Source organism: Neoarius graeffei, chromosome 28, assembly GCF_027579695.1.
Source record: "Neoarius graeffei isolate fNeoGra1 chromosome 28, fNeoGra1.pri, whole genome shotgun sequence".
NCBI classification, from domain to species: domain Eukaryota; kingdom Metazoa; phylum Chordata; class Actinopteri; order Siluriformes; family Ariidae; genus Neoarius; species Neoarius graeffei.
In genome coordinates, this window is record NC_083596.1 from 19464046 (window position 1) to 19479300 (window position 15255).

Here is a 15255-nt window from a genome sequence, read left to right on the forward strand (position 1 = left end):
ATCTGGCACGTTTTAATTGTGCGTCAGTAATGATGTAAATACCAGCGCGACGGACTAGTCCTTATCCGGTCGTCTTTCCAACTCTTCTCTACTCCACGTTGGTTCGAAGTCGTATGGAATAATCTCCATCACTGATGAAGCTGGCAAATCTCAAAATGAATCTAAATTGGAATGATACTGTATGGCGATCTGGCCGCTGTGTGAACAGTTTACAAAATGGCGGCGCTGACACTTCACGTTTGAAGTCTCGCACAAGTCTCGTGAAGATCACGCGGATAAAGCGACGCCTGCCGTGGACCAAACGAACTACATTCAACTTGGCTGAAAACCGAAAAGACCGATAAGCGTAATATAATATGCCAATACGAGTCACGATATAAGGTTAACAGAACCGAAAACGTAATTGAATAACACGTTAATTAAGAAATAAAGCAGGTTTAAAAATGACTTCAGTTCCCCTTTAACGTCATGTGTATTTACTATACACTGGAATGGCATTGTATTGTTTTTCTGAGCATATTTAAAGCATCACTCACCACAGCAGACAGGCTGGGAACGAACTTGACCGAGTTCTGAATCTCCTCTTCTGTGACTTCAACCACGGTGCAATGTTCTTCTTCTAAAGGCAACGGGTCAGTGCCATCCTGCGTGACCCAGGGGTCCAACTATAAGCAGATCCAAACACAAGACAATTGGGACGACTTCTGTTGGACGGTTAGCAAGACAGCAGCATACCAGTCCAAACCGACACAGCAGCACACAGAGCAGTAAAAACGTATAATAAATGCCTATGGTACAGAAAGGTCAATAAGACTTAAGGATTCAACCGAATCAGTCAGTGCGTTTACATGCACATAGAGAAAATCGAATTTCTGCCGTAGCTCGACTGAAATCGAAGTTCTAAATGCCATGGAAACACCTTAGCTCGGCTGAAATCGAATCGAACTGGATTTCTCGTAATCGAGCTACGCGACCTAGATTATGCGATTGTAGCCGAGCTACAGTACTTCGTGCATGTACAGTAAACCCTATCGAGCTACGTAGTCGAGCTACTTACTTCAGCACTGCCCCTTCCGGAAGTGACGAGTAACGAGACCACAAGCGGGAAACACGACAGCCTCGGTCGGCATGACAACAGTAGTAGTAGCGAGCAGCAGAAGAGGTCAGGAGGAACAACATCTCTCGATGTTGCTGTCCTCGTCGTCGTTCTTCTTGTGAACACGGAACTGATAACTTTGTTTATACTCTTGAATAGCTCTTCTTCATGACGACAACCGGAAGTGTACCAACACGATGGGGCATGTAGCGCCACCTGTGGCTCGGGTGCACAATGTACCTCACACAATAGCTCGATTTCCTTGTGTGCATGTAGGATTGGATTTCTCTGGCACCCCTGCTGGGACCCTTAGCTCGATTACCGACAGTAGCTCGATTTGGATGTGCATGTAAACGCACGGAGTGTTTCAGCTCGAACTTAAAGTCTCCTGAATCTCCTCTCTCTGAAATGTATCAAATTAAAAGAAAAAATGTAAATTAGCCAAACGCAACCCCAGTTGCGCACTTGTGGGTGGTTTTGCTGATTAAAATGCAGAAAAAGAAAGAGAGATTATACTAAAAGGTTTGGAAATAAAATTATGCTAAAAGTTTTTGAGAACAAGTCATAAATCCCATGCGATAAAAGTAGAGCTCGAGAAAATTGCCTTCGGGGGTACTCCAGGGAGTCCTGCTTTAATGGAACATTTCACATTTTGGCATCTTCACTGCTGACACCCTCTCACACAAACATGGCAGATGGGAGTTTTAAAACAGAACCACATTCCCCACTTCTGACTAATTACAAGACAAACTGATTCACAGTTATATGTAATCTGAAAGCTTTGCAGCTCATTATGCAGATGGAAGAGATCTTTTAGTGTAATGTTCAACCATATGCAGATTCCCATTTGGGGTGCTGATTGCACATAATCTTGCTGTGTTCGAGGAGACGTCGCAACATGTAATTCCCACTTCTCGACATCTGCATTAGTTTATAGCAGTATTGCTGGGTTTCAGTCACGTGACTTTTCTTGGCGGTTTTACCGGAAGTGAAATAGCTGGCGGTCTAAACGGCTGCCGTAGTGCAAACACCTAGCGATAACTTATCAGAGTATGCTCGTAATCTAGAAGCCGCTGCTCGCTTTGGATATATTCAGAAGGTTGCTATGTGCAATGGACTCGATCCCTACAGTCTGCGAAAGAAGGATTTGTCATACGATCTCGAAAACTACCCTTCAGTCGAGTTCCCCGACATCTCGAACTATCTGGTGTTGCAGACGTCCTTCTACACCGCAAAACAGATGAAAGTGTGGAAGAGTATGGAGGCTTACAACTTTTTTGTACGTGGCTGGGTAAAGGACCTCGCTATCAAGTCGCTGCCGAATGAATCCTGTATTGTTTTGCCCATGTAAGTTTGTTGTTTTTTTTAAAGCTTTTTGTTCGCGTCTTTACAGCAAAGCGCTGCAAGCTGAAGTGCAAACAAACAACAGTTGGCTTGATTCTCACTTGTGTCGGCTCTTATCTCTCAGGTAAATCATTCACAAAGATCATCGGAAACCCGTTTAAAGACCCGGATCTTAGTTAAACAAGACGGAGAAGTGATCACGGCGCATTGTACGGTAACTGTACGGCTGGGGAAGAATTTTGTCGCGACCTTCATGCATATGGACTTTGTGAGGAGTAAACAAAGAAACAGCTGGGGACTTTAGCGCTTCGCGACTAAAAAAAAAAAAAAAAAAAAAAAGTACCGTAAAATAACGACACACAGCAAGAAAAGTACTTGGAAAACACTAAGGACAGAGCTGAGAGGGAGATACAAACCTTTCACCAAGTGATCGCTGCAAACTCGAGCATGCTTCGACTCGGCTCGCTTTGATTTCAGCGAGAGGTTCAAAAGCCACCTTTCTCTACGTCTTTTTGTGAAATCCTGTGTTCGTTCACCCTTTTTTTTTTATTAGTTCACGGGGAACCCTGAAGAAACTTATCAGTTTCACGCTTTGATCAATTTGAACAAGCTAAAACAACGCAAGCATAAGGCATTTTTCATGCGAGCAATGCACCTTCTCCAGACAAACACTTTGTCAACTGAGCTTCGGTAGACCACCAGCTAAAGTTTTGAATAACTAATGAGGCGGACGTGACGTCATGTGAAACCCAGCAATTGGCTTTAGATCAGTTAATATACGGACACAATACTTGGTTAATCACTAAATCACTGTTTGGAAAAGGTAATCATCGACATTCGAGCTAGCTTATTTACTAACACTACTAGCTATTGTCCGCTCTCTAACTTGATGCTCATGCTACTCTCTATTCTCTCCTCTCCTCTGTTGTTGCTGTGCTCCAATCAATCCAAAATGTTGCATGAATGTTCGAAGTACTCTGTGGTAGACACTAGCCACTCAGGCCTATAACTGGACAAGTGCATCTAAAATAACTTTCTATAAGCTTTACATGCTCGGATAAAGCAAAAAATAAAAGACGCGTTTTCATGGAGGCATGCATATTTTTTCCCACTTTGCATGTCGAGCATAGTGAAAAGGAAATGACTATTACAACGCACAACTTACCACTTACAAGACAGCACAAATGCAGCATATACGGCATATTCTGTAAAATGTTCAAGTGTATATTTTGGAGTTCATCCAGATTTCATGTTAACAATCGAATGTTTTTGCACACCAGCCAATTTCCAGTCCTTCCGAATACATTACATTACAGGCATTTATTTAGCAGACATTCTTATCCAGAACGATGTAGAACATACCCAGAGCAGCCTGGGGAGCAATTGCCGGTTAAGGTGCCTTGCTCAAGGGCACTTCAGCCATTCCTGCTGGTCCAGGGAATTGAACCGGTGACCTTTTGGTCCCAAAGCTGCTTCTCTATTGAGGTTTTTCACTCACGTGACCAAGTCATGTGAGGCTGCCATTTTGGACGTCACGGCTCGAATCAGTTTGAATGCGAGGAAGGCGACAAACGAAAAATATAAAAGAAAAAGGAGCGAGATGCAGAAAACACCTTCACTATCCAGCGACGTAGGGCGAGCAGAGGGAGAGGTATTTGCAAAAATTGAGGTTAGCAGGCTTAGAGAACGACGTTTACCTGCTTCCACCAGGATTGTTCACTGACGTACGGAAGTACATGAAGCCCTCGTCTTTACCTGACTTCGGCCCACATGATCTGTATACCCATGTCGTTAAAAACCCATCGCCATACACAGGTATTGATCTGAAAGCGTATAAGAGTTTGGATGCCTACAAATATTTTGTGTCAGGCTGGGTAACATGCCTACATCAGTGGGTCGTCCCTGGAGCCGGTGGTCGCCATCTTATTACAGCTAAGGTTTGTTCACATTTTCATTTACTTTCGGTCCTCAGGATAAACAAAATGTTATTAAATGTCATTGAAATAACTTCTTAGTCTGTTGAGACATGGCCCGTTATAAATTTGCTGTTACCAGGCAATGACCAAGAACTGTATTATTAGGGTCGGTGTCTGTGTTGTAGCAGTGTACTAGCAGCTAGCTGTTAGCACTAGCTAATGTCAACAACATCATAGCTGGTATGTTACTGTAGCAATGTTTACGTTCAGTCATTTGGATGACTTAAAACCTTTCAGTCTCAAGTTTTTCCTTTACTGTATTTACTAGTTTACTGTAATTATGATCCGGCAGCTATTTATACCGGATCCAGTGTAAATAGCTGCCGGAGCGCGCTGCTTAATTTGAGGGGGAGCAAGCCGGAGCGCGCTCCGGAACCTCGGCCGGAGCACTCCGGGAGCAAGCCAGAGCGCGCTGCTTAATTTGAGGGGGAGCAAACTGGAGCGTGCTCCGGCAGCTATTTACACTGGATCCGGTGTAAATAGCTGCCGGATCATAATTACAGTAAACTAGTAAATACAGTAAAGGAAAAACTTGAGACTGAAAGGTTTTAACAGTCATCCAAATGACTGAACGTAAACATTGCTACAGTAACATACCAGCTATGATGATGTTGACATTAGCTAGCTTGACCTTCAAAATGGCGGACACCGGGGCGTCACGTGACCCTGTGACGTCAGGTGAAAAACCTCAATAGACCCCTTCGCAGTAAACGTCATTCATACGTAAGCGGAAATTGCGCGCGCAGCCTGGACCCAAAAAAGACTCAGAAATGCCTAGTTGTTGTGTTGTCGGGCGTCAGAATCGTAGCAGTGATGGGGTTAAAATGTTCAGAATTCCAGCAGGATCTCACCCATTTCAAAAAAAAAAAAAATCGCCGACGTCTATGACTACAAGCCATCAAACGTGTAGACTGGGATGAAAGCACTATCAAAAATGCGCGGGTTTGCAGCGCCCACTTCATCACAGGTAAGATCAGGCTATTTATTAAATCTTTCTTTTTTATTCTTTCTAGTCTTTGTTTATTGATGTAGCAAAATACTTTGGTAACGTTTGTCTGATTAGCTGGGTCATAGTTACACAATGTAATGAATATTGTTAGCATGTTAACTTAGCTTTGCATGCAATTTTGTTTGTAGGAGAGGTCTCGCTTGACTCAAGCAGTCCAGATTTTGTGCCATCATTATTTGTGTATGCCGAAAATCACAATTTTAAAGCGAGGATGGAAAGGTAAAATTGTGTGCCCTCACTCTAAATGCCAACTTACGTTGACTGCTCTAACCTAGCTCCCGCCCCGTTCAGTTTCATTTCTGCTCTCTGCCTCTCGCTTTTTACGCAGCTCTGATTTCTCTTAGCTGCACTCTTTACACTATCATTCCTTTCATGCCATTACCTCCTGCAAATTGCTGTTTAGTGTTGGCATTTGCTGTTGTAGCTAAAGCCACATTGCCATCACATCACTGGCATAATCTGATTAAAACAAAATGAATATGAACGTCTCATTGTTAATCAAGTTGTACATGCTCGCACATAATCATATGCATCTAAAGACTTGTAGGCACGAAGTTTTTCGTGGGTGTACACTGAAGTCTTGTCAATAAGGTACGAGTATATATCTGGCCATTGTATACCAGGGAACATCGTCCGTCCACTCTTTAATTAAATACGGATCCGGTAGGCGATGTCCACTTGTTAGAGTTAACTTATTTATGTAGCATTCTCGATCTTGTAATGACAATTGTTTGGCATAATCTGACAGCTCATAATGCCGGTCTATGGGCAGCGCCACTGTTTCTGGGTCCAGGCTGCGCGCGCATCCTGGCAACGGTCGCAGTGATACGACCTACTTTTCAAAATCTGCTATAATCTGCCATTATGTTCCCCCATTAGTTTACCTTAATCTGAGGAATGGTTATCCTGGTGTCAGGGTTCTTGTCCAGCATTTTCAGGATCAGATTCTTCAGGCCTTCACTGATAGCTGGCCTGAAGGACAAACAATTACCAAAAAGAGGATTATCGTTCGATGGGCTTATAAAACAGAACTCTTTATAAGTCACTCCATGTTATATTTTAAAGTGAGCGGACCTATCCAAGTGAAAGAGTCTTGAAAGGCAAGTTTTTAACTCCTGGAACTTCATGGCGCATGCTACCATATCATAACAAGGATTTTTCGTTTTTATATGACATGACGAACATCGCAGATCCTCCACCATACTTACCGGTAACACTGGGGATTAGTTTATTTTCTGTATAACTAGCTTTCCTTAAAAAAAAAACAACAACCAAACCCAGCTTGATTGATCGTTGTCCAAATGCTTCATTTTATCTCTTCTGTACATAAACCCTGGTTCTAGTAGCATTAGGGTGCATCAGTTGCCCTCACTTTCATAAAATCTGATGCATTTTTGTTTGGGTGTTCCTTTTCACCAATAAAGGCATCCTGTAAAATGTTTTGACCATATTCAAAAGTCTAATGGTGGCACCATGAGGTTCATTTTTTTGCCAAAAAACGCTTATTTTATGTTTTCACGTAAGGTTTGAATCACAATGTTGGACTCCATTTATTGATTTCTTGTGAGCCAGAGATCATGTTAAGAACCTTTGCAAGGGATTGAGAAGCATTAATGTGATTCATAATACATTTGTATTGTTTAAAAGTAGCTGAACAATGATTCAATGAACAGCTAAAACTCAAACTGTGCTTGATGATATATTTAGAATATGTACTAAAAATGCGTATCTAAGATATTTGGTATACTCTATAAGGTGCCATAATGTTTCATGAAAAGTGATCGAAATTTTGTCATAAAAGTCATAAAATAGCAGCTTCTTCCATAACTTTGAGCTCCTGGTGCCACCATTAAACTTTTGAATTTTGTCAAAATATTTCACCCAGTGTGTTTTCTTACCAAAAGGAACATAAAAACAAAAATGCATCATGATCGGAGGAACTTTTCATTTTTAGGGGGCAACTGATGCACCCTAAGTAGCATTCATCAACTTTTTTCACCAATCTTCCTTCTGACTATAAGGCCATCCTTAAAAAAAAGAATCCGTTTCCTGTCCACCAGGTGGGCAAAAAAAATTTCAGTCGGGAGGGAGGGATTTATTTTTTTTTTTTTTTAAATTATATATGGATGGATAAGAAATCACAATGCTGTGTTTGCTTTTTCTTTCAGTACTTTTTTTTTTATTACAAAAGCAGACATTTAATAAAATATGACAGTTTAATCAACTGAAACTTGTACAAAAACTAAGTTAGCATTTTAAATGCTGACTGCAACATTTGCAAAACTTTTACAAAGGTACTTAAAATGCCCGACACACTGACTTTTTGTAGTTCTAAATCGACTGTTAGGCCTAGTTCGGATGAAATTACACTATTAAAATGATCACTGAATTATTTGTTTTTCTGAATCTTTACTATTTTGTTGTTCGCTAGAATACCATTTTGTGATTTCACACTTCAGCAAATGTTTGAAAACTCCGGATCTCCTTCCTTCATGGTGGCTGCCATTTTTTTGTGCCGCACGGCGCATGCGCAGAGCTGATTCGACAGGGCTTTCCACAAGCGCCGGCTGCCGGCCACACAATTAAGTCCAGCCGGCTACTTTAATGACTATTTTTGTAGTCCACAGGCTCTAAATATTAATTTTCGATTTTAATAAAATTAAATGTTTATCTAACGGACTGACAATAATGTCAAACTGAACCGTTGATCAAGGGAGAGTAACTCATCCGCGCCCCGACATGCGGCGTGCGCGCGCACTCAGCTGCGTGAATGTGTCATGCACCGAAAATAAGAGATTTACAAGCCAGGAACGCCTCATGATGCAATACGCAAGAAAAGAAAGAAGATTTACTGCCATTTTACTTTGTATTTGAGTAAAGTGAATAAATAAATGGTCTGTGGAAAATACATTTAATCCTGGGAACTGCGTGCACAGGAGTTTTTGTGTTTACTCCCCCCCGGCTGGCTACTTATTTGTCATGGCTGGCTAGTATGAGCCTTAGTGGAAAGCCCTGGGAATGAGGAAATGTCAAGTTCGATTTTAGATTTACGAACCCGAAAAAAATGTCGAAAAACCGGCGTTAAAAAAAAAAAAATTTCACCCACACAAACGGCACTCACCCGGCCGGTGGACCGGAAACAGAACATTTTTTAATAATGGCCTAAGGAAGCAAAACACACTGGCGTCCTATTCCAGGCAGGTTCTTTACAGCTCTAGTTAATTAAGTTTTTATTTTATTTATTTATTTTTTTATAATTATTGCCCAAACAGTGGATATGAGCAACATTAGGCATGTAACCTTTTTCTAGCTATTGCCCAATTTGCTTCAGTTACATTTTGTGCACAAGTTTCTTTTAAAAAGTTGCTAATAATTATTAATGTGGTTATAATGGTGTACCTTAAATATGATTACGCTACATAATTGGACCTTAAGGACCACTGTTATGCCTGTAATTAGCTTTCATTATTCGGAAGCTTATAAAATAGCACTTGATCCAGCACATCCCAATTATTTATCCTGTTTATTTTTCTGAATAGCGCACAAGTCTATAGTTATGTCCGAGATCTGAATACCAAATGTACTAGGAATGTAATTCACCCAATTCATGATTCAGTTCAATTTACGATACTGAGCTCATAAGTAGATTTTCCTCACAAAAAGTGAAGAAAATTTTATTGCAAAAAAATGCAGCATTCTGTCAACTTAAATATTCATTTTGCTAAATAAATAAATAGTTTGTTTCAACAATTATTTGCAAACATTAGTAAAGGTTGGAGTAAAATATTTAAATATTAAAGTAAAATTAAATAAATATTTTACTAAAATTTAAATATTAAACTGCTATTAAACATTAATAACATTGGTATTTTCTTTATAACCATTACAAATGTTCATAGCCAGGTTCAAACAGAAAACCACTACCTCCGTTCGCTTCTCTTTTCTTTCTTTTTTGCTGTACAAAGATAGATTCAACAAGAAATTGAAGTTATCTGTACAGTTTGTACAACAACTCTTTCCCATTTTAGTTCTGCTGTTTTTGTGGCATTAGAGCTGTGTTACTTCTGCCTACGGTGACATCACATGCTGTTGAGTGAGTGAATAAGTGGTGGTTGTTTTTTTTTTTTTTTACCATATCAGCACCTGAGGCTACATCATGGCAAAAACATTTTAGCAGATTACACTGACCTTATAAATAAATAATTAAAACAAATAAAAATATTAACAAATAAAACAAATAAATAAATAACTGAGCTGCTTTAAAAACACATTTGACAGAAACTCTAAACACTTTTGGCAGCGGCACCTTCTTAAGAACATCATCCAAGGTACACTGCGAGTAAAAAAAAAAAAAAGAAGAAGTTCTCTTATGGCATTTAGCCCAGGGCAGCAGAGTAAAACATGTTTGATTGTCAACAATGTCTTGGAAAAACGGCACGTTTGTGGTTCTTCACCTTTTAATAAAAAAAAAAAAAAGGTGGGTGAGCCTCACATGTCCAATCCAACGCTTGTCCTTTTGATAACAGGGTTCACTGGACTGTTGAGCAACTGAAGTCATATACAGTATCAAGCAAGAATGGGAAAGAATTTCACATTCAAAACTTCAACAATTACACATACTGCACATGTTACAACAATGTACCTTCATAGTAAAAGAGTGTGGGCGCTAAACCGGCCTGCCTGCGTCCCACTGAAAATGTGTAGCACATTATGAAGCGTAAAATATCATAATACGCTCTCAAGCAAGAATGGGAAAGAATTTCATATTCAAAACTTCAACAATTAGTGCCCTCAGTTCCTAAACTCTTACTGAGTGTTGTTAAAAGAAAAGGTAATGTAACACAGTGGTAAACATGCCCCTGATCCAAATATTTTGAAACATGTTGCAGGCATTAAATCCAGAACAAGTGTATATTTATACAATACAATTTGTCAGTTTGAACATTAAATATCTTGTCTTTGTATTGTATTCAGTTGAATATGGGTTGAAAAAGATTTGCAAATAGTTGCATTCTGTTTTTATTTATGGTTTACATAGCGTCCCAAGGGATCAGGACACTTCGTCCAGTGACCATTTTGTCCAATAGTTGAGACATTTCGTCCAAAGCTTTTTTCATACACACTATCAATTATTTTATACGTGCAACAAGATCGAGATATAAACAAATGATAATTCATTTAAGGGAGTGCATGAAGCAGGTTTATGACTGTGTCTCCCCGTAATAAATGGAAATTAACAACACAATACAACCCTCCCAACTAAACTCATGCTTAAATCGCGATTTGTATGCCTGCTTATCGTCAATACCACAGTACTGAAACAGCTTTATTAAAAGTTGCTAATGATATTCTTCTAAATATGAACTCTCAGCATGTCACACTACTTGTTTTGTTGGACTTAAGTGCTGTGTTTTAATACAGATGATCACCAAATTTTGCTGAGACGCTTAAATTTGAGTTTCGAAATATGTGGGAAGGCGCTGGATTGGTTCACCTCGTACTTGTAAGGGCATAGTCAACATATCTTGTTTGAAAGTGCTACATCAGATAGTTTCGACCTGCGTTTTGGTGTTCCTCAAGGAAGCTGCCTTGGCTCATTACTCTTCGTGATCTACGTGTCCAAGCTATTCCATATTGTGCAAGCTCACCTTCCAGATGCTCATTGCTTTGCTGATGATTCACAATTATATCTTTCTTTCAAGCCTAACAGTCCTTTGGACCAAGCTGAGGAGGTACGTGCCATAGAGAACTGTATTTATGATTTAAGAAAATGGATGTTCCAGGACAAGTTAAAGATAAACGATAAGACTGAATTTCTAATTATAGGTTCTAAACAACAACTTTTGAAAATTAATCCTTGTACAATTCGTGTTGGTACTACTGATATTAAGCCTGCTTCTGCAGTACGTAATTTAGGATTCTGGTTTGATACTAACTTTACTATATCTACCCAAATATCTAAGTCTTGTGGCGCAGCTTTCTTTTGGTTGTATAATATTAGGCACGTAAGCAAATTTCTACCTAAGGATAAGCTAGAAATGGTTCTGCATGCATTTGTTACAACTAGAATTGATTATTGTAATAGTCTTCTTTATGGTTTACCTGATTGTGAGATAGTTAAGCTTCAAAGAGTACAGAATGCTGCAGCAAGGTTATTGACATCCACTAGTAAATATGATCATATAACGCCCGTTCTTCAGGACCTACATTGGCTTCCCGTTAGATTTAGAATACGTTTTAAGATATTACTTTTAACTTTTAAGGCTTTACATGGCATGGCGCCACCTTATATTACTGCTCTAATTAATATTAGACAACATGCGCGTTATTCTTTGCGCTCAGGTGCTAGCACTGTTTTACTATTTCCCAAAGGAAAAATGCTGCGCACTTTTGGTGATCGTTCTTTTAGCATGGCGGCACCAAAATTATGGAATGAGATTACTGGCGAACTTCGCAATGTTTCATCCCTTGTTACTTTTAAATCGCGCCTTAAAACTTATCTTTTTACATTAGCTTTTAGTTCTTAGGAAACTTTATAGTTATTAGAACAGCATTATTCCATTGCTATTTTTTTTATTATTGTTATATGTACATTCATGATTGTTGTTGGTGGAGCCAGTGCATCGTAGCTGTGAGGGAGATGCAGTATTGTTGTGGACGCGTGTGTGTTTCTTTCATGGTCATGATGCGTTCGCTCTGTCATCATCTTTTCTATGTGGTTTATTTTTGGTTGTATGACATTGGTGTGACTTAGTTTGTATATGATTTATTGTTCTGTTTTCGATTTGTTATGTGCTTTTGATCATTTTATGTAAAAAGCGCATTATAAATTAATAAATTATTATTATTATTATTAATTACCTACATGTACCTCCCACTGTCAGGGAGCGGTAGGAGATGGATGCAAGTGCAGGAGTAATGTTTATTAACAACTGTGAAAACACACAGGCAAACAATCCAAAATGGCAGGCAATCTCACAACTAGCAAAAGGCTGGGTGAGGCACAAACAGGCTAAATCAGGCAAAGACAGAAACTAAGCATAGGAAACTGGACTGGAAACCCAGGGAATCTACACGGGAGAATAAGGCTCGAAAACACGCACTGACGTGGAGTAATATTTCGCACTGAACGTGCGTTTTCTCCGTCTTTATATAGGCACGCTGATGCCTCTTGATCATGTGCAGGTGAGCCTCATTAACAGCGCGTGTGCGAGAGTCCACTCGGCGCACGCACAGTCCGGAGCGCACCTGAGCGGACTCTCGCACGCACGCTGTTAATGAGGCTCACCTGCACATGATCAAGAGGCATCAGCGTGCCTATATAAAGATGGAGAAAACGCACGTTCTCTCATATCTGGATATCATACCTCATACTTGCCAAGGATATCTGGCAAGTGTGAGTATAGATTTTCTTTTTTTGTGACCAAATGTTTTATTTGAATAAGAACACGAGTTACAACCGAAAACACCACTCGTTAATTGGACAATAAAGACAGGACAAGAATTGACAGTAACAAATAATTAATAATAATAACAACAACAACTGCACATAAATAAGGTGCAAACAAACGAAACCAAATGGACATAAGGGGAAGGGGGAAAAAAAAGAAAAAAGGAAGAAAAGGGCACCACCTCCCACCCCCACCCCAGCACTACACTCATTAGGTACGCTCACTCAAGTCTACTGGCATCCTATAGATTATATATCTCTAACGCGTACCCACACACACACACACACACACACTCAGGAGAAACAAGGAGATTACGAGTCTCACAAAAAGGCATCAAGTAAGGGAAGAGTTCATCCTATAAATTCTTTCAGCGAATCAGCTGCTGCGTCCCAATTGTTTATGGTAGCCTCACTAGCGCCATTACGGTAACTCTAGCAGTTGACAGTTCTAAATAAATCACATCCAGGAAAGTAAGGGCCCAGTGTCTGATAGTGAGAGAATGGGGAGGTTTCCATCGCAACGCAATCAACTTCTTGGTAGCTGTCAGGCCGGCTAGAACAATGCACTTTTTAAAGTTTAGTAATATTCATCTCTGACAGATCGTTTAGCAGAAGGACCGGTATAGTCACTGATACTAAGTCAGATAACTCAGCTGCCATTTTAGACCAGCACTGTGAGGCAGGAGGGAAATTCCACATCATATGCAAAAAAGTGCCAGAGGCTTTCATAGAACATGGGCTACACAAGGGATCAGTTATCAACTTCATACAATGGAGCTTGTGAGGGGTTAAATATGTTCTGCGTACACTACCGTTCAAAAGTTTGGGGTCACCCAGACAATTTTGTGTTTTCCATGAAAAGTCACACTTTTATTTACCACCATAAGTTGTAAAATGAATAGAAAATATAGTCAAGACATTTTTCTGGCCATTTTGAGCATTTAATCGACCCCACAAATTAATGTGATGCTCCAGAAACTCAATCTGCTCAAAGGAAGGTCAGTTTTATAGCTTCTCTAAAGAGCTCAACTGTTTTCAGCTGTGCTAACATGATTGTACAAGGGTTTTCTAATCATCCATTAGCCTTCTGAGGCAATGAGCAAACACATTGTACCATTAGAACACTGGAGTGAGAGTTGCTGGAAATGGGCCTCTATACACCTATGGAGATATTGCACCAAAAACCAGACATAAATGGCCCTTTTCCACTACCCTTTTTCAGCTCGCTTCAGCCCGACACGGCTCGCGTTTCGACTATCTAAGAACAGCACAACTCAGCTCGCTTCAGCCCTGCTCAGCCCCCAAAACTCGCACGGTTTTGAAGTGGGGCTGAAGCGAGCCAAACCGAGCCGAGTGGGGCTAGGGGCGTGAGGAGACACTCCCCTGTGCACTGATTGGTGAGGAGGAGTGTCCTCACATGCCCACACACGCCCCGCGAGCACGCTGGGATCTGTAAACACCGTAAACCTGGAAGAAGGAGAATTACGAGAATTATGAAGCCTTATGCGCCTCGCCTCATCTATACGCTCTTGCCAGTATCTGTTGGCGTTGTCGGTGACAACAAGCCACAGCACCAAGACCAGCAACACTAACGACTCCATGTCCTCCATGTTTATTGTTTACTATCCGGGTCGTGAGACTACCGCTTAAAAGATCACTGATGTCACTGTTTGCGCCGCCTAACGACATCACCTGACGTCCACCCACTTTCGCTAACTCCACCCAATGTGCCCACCCACTTCCAGCCAGCACGGTTCAGCGCGGTTGTAGTCGAAATGCAACTCCAACAGCCCCACTCAGCTCGACTCAGCCCAACTCAGCATGGCACAGCTCAGCCCAACTCAGCCGCGTTGGTAGTGGAAAAGCGGCATTAGAGGCTGTCCACACGGCAACGGATTCAGGTGAATCTGATAAAATTGTTTATCGTTTCGGCCTGGCGTCCACACGGCACCGGCGTTTTGGGTGCCCCAAAACGAGAACGGTTCCAGAGTGGAAAAATCTGGCAACGGCGCCGTTGCGAAGTCGTCTGGATGAGTAGAACGGATTTGTTTACGATGACGTCACAACCACATGACTAGAACAAGCAGCACTCTCGCTGTTTTGTATGAACCACTGCATTGCATTCACTTTTGTATACAGCTTTTCTTTTAAATAAACAAGTAACTGAACCATTTCTTGAATTTCTTTTTTTTATTGGATAAGACTGCTTTTCAAAATGTTCACACACAATATAAAAAGTTATATAAATTATATAAAAATGCTTTTCAAAATGTTCACACACAATAAGAAAATTAAGTTATATAAAACTATGCGCACTAATAAAACTAATTTGTACACACAGAAGGCACGATTTCCTCGCGTAGTCGCAGCCATCTTCTTC

At 40.5% G+C, this 15255-nt stretch overlaps 1 protein-coding gene across 5 annotated transcripts in view; it reads right to left on the bottom strand.

Annotated features, from left to right (window-relative positions):
- Nucleotides 1-15255, bottom strand: part of camkk1a (calcium/calmodulin-dependent protein kinase kinase 1, alpha a) — a 314395-nt gene that overhangs the window by 33183 nt on the left and 265957 nt on the right. For all 5 annotated transcript variants that reach the window (XM_060912105.1, XM_060912109.1, XM_060912106.1 and 2 more), the window contains 2 exons: nucleotides 6310-6397; nucleotides 537-665 (listed from right to left, as the gene is read on the bottom strand). In XM_060912105.1, the coding sequence (XP_060768088.1) occupies nucleotides 537-665; nucleotides 6310-6397 (217 nt within the window). The remainder of the gene's footprint in view (nucleotides 1-536; nucleotides 666-6309; nucleotides 6398-15255) is intronic.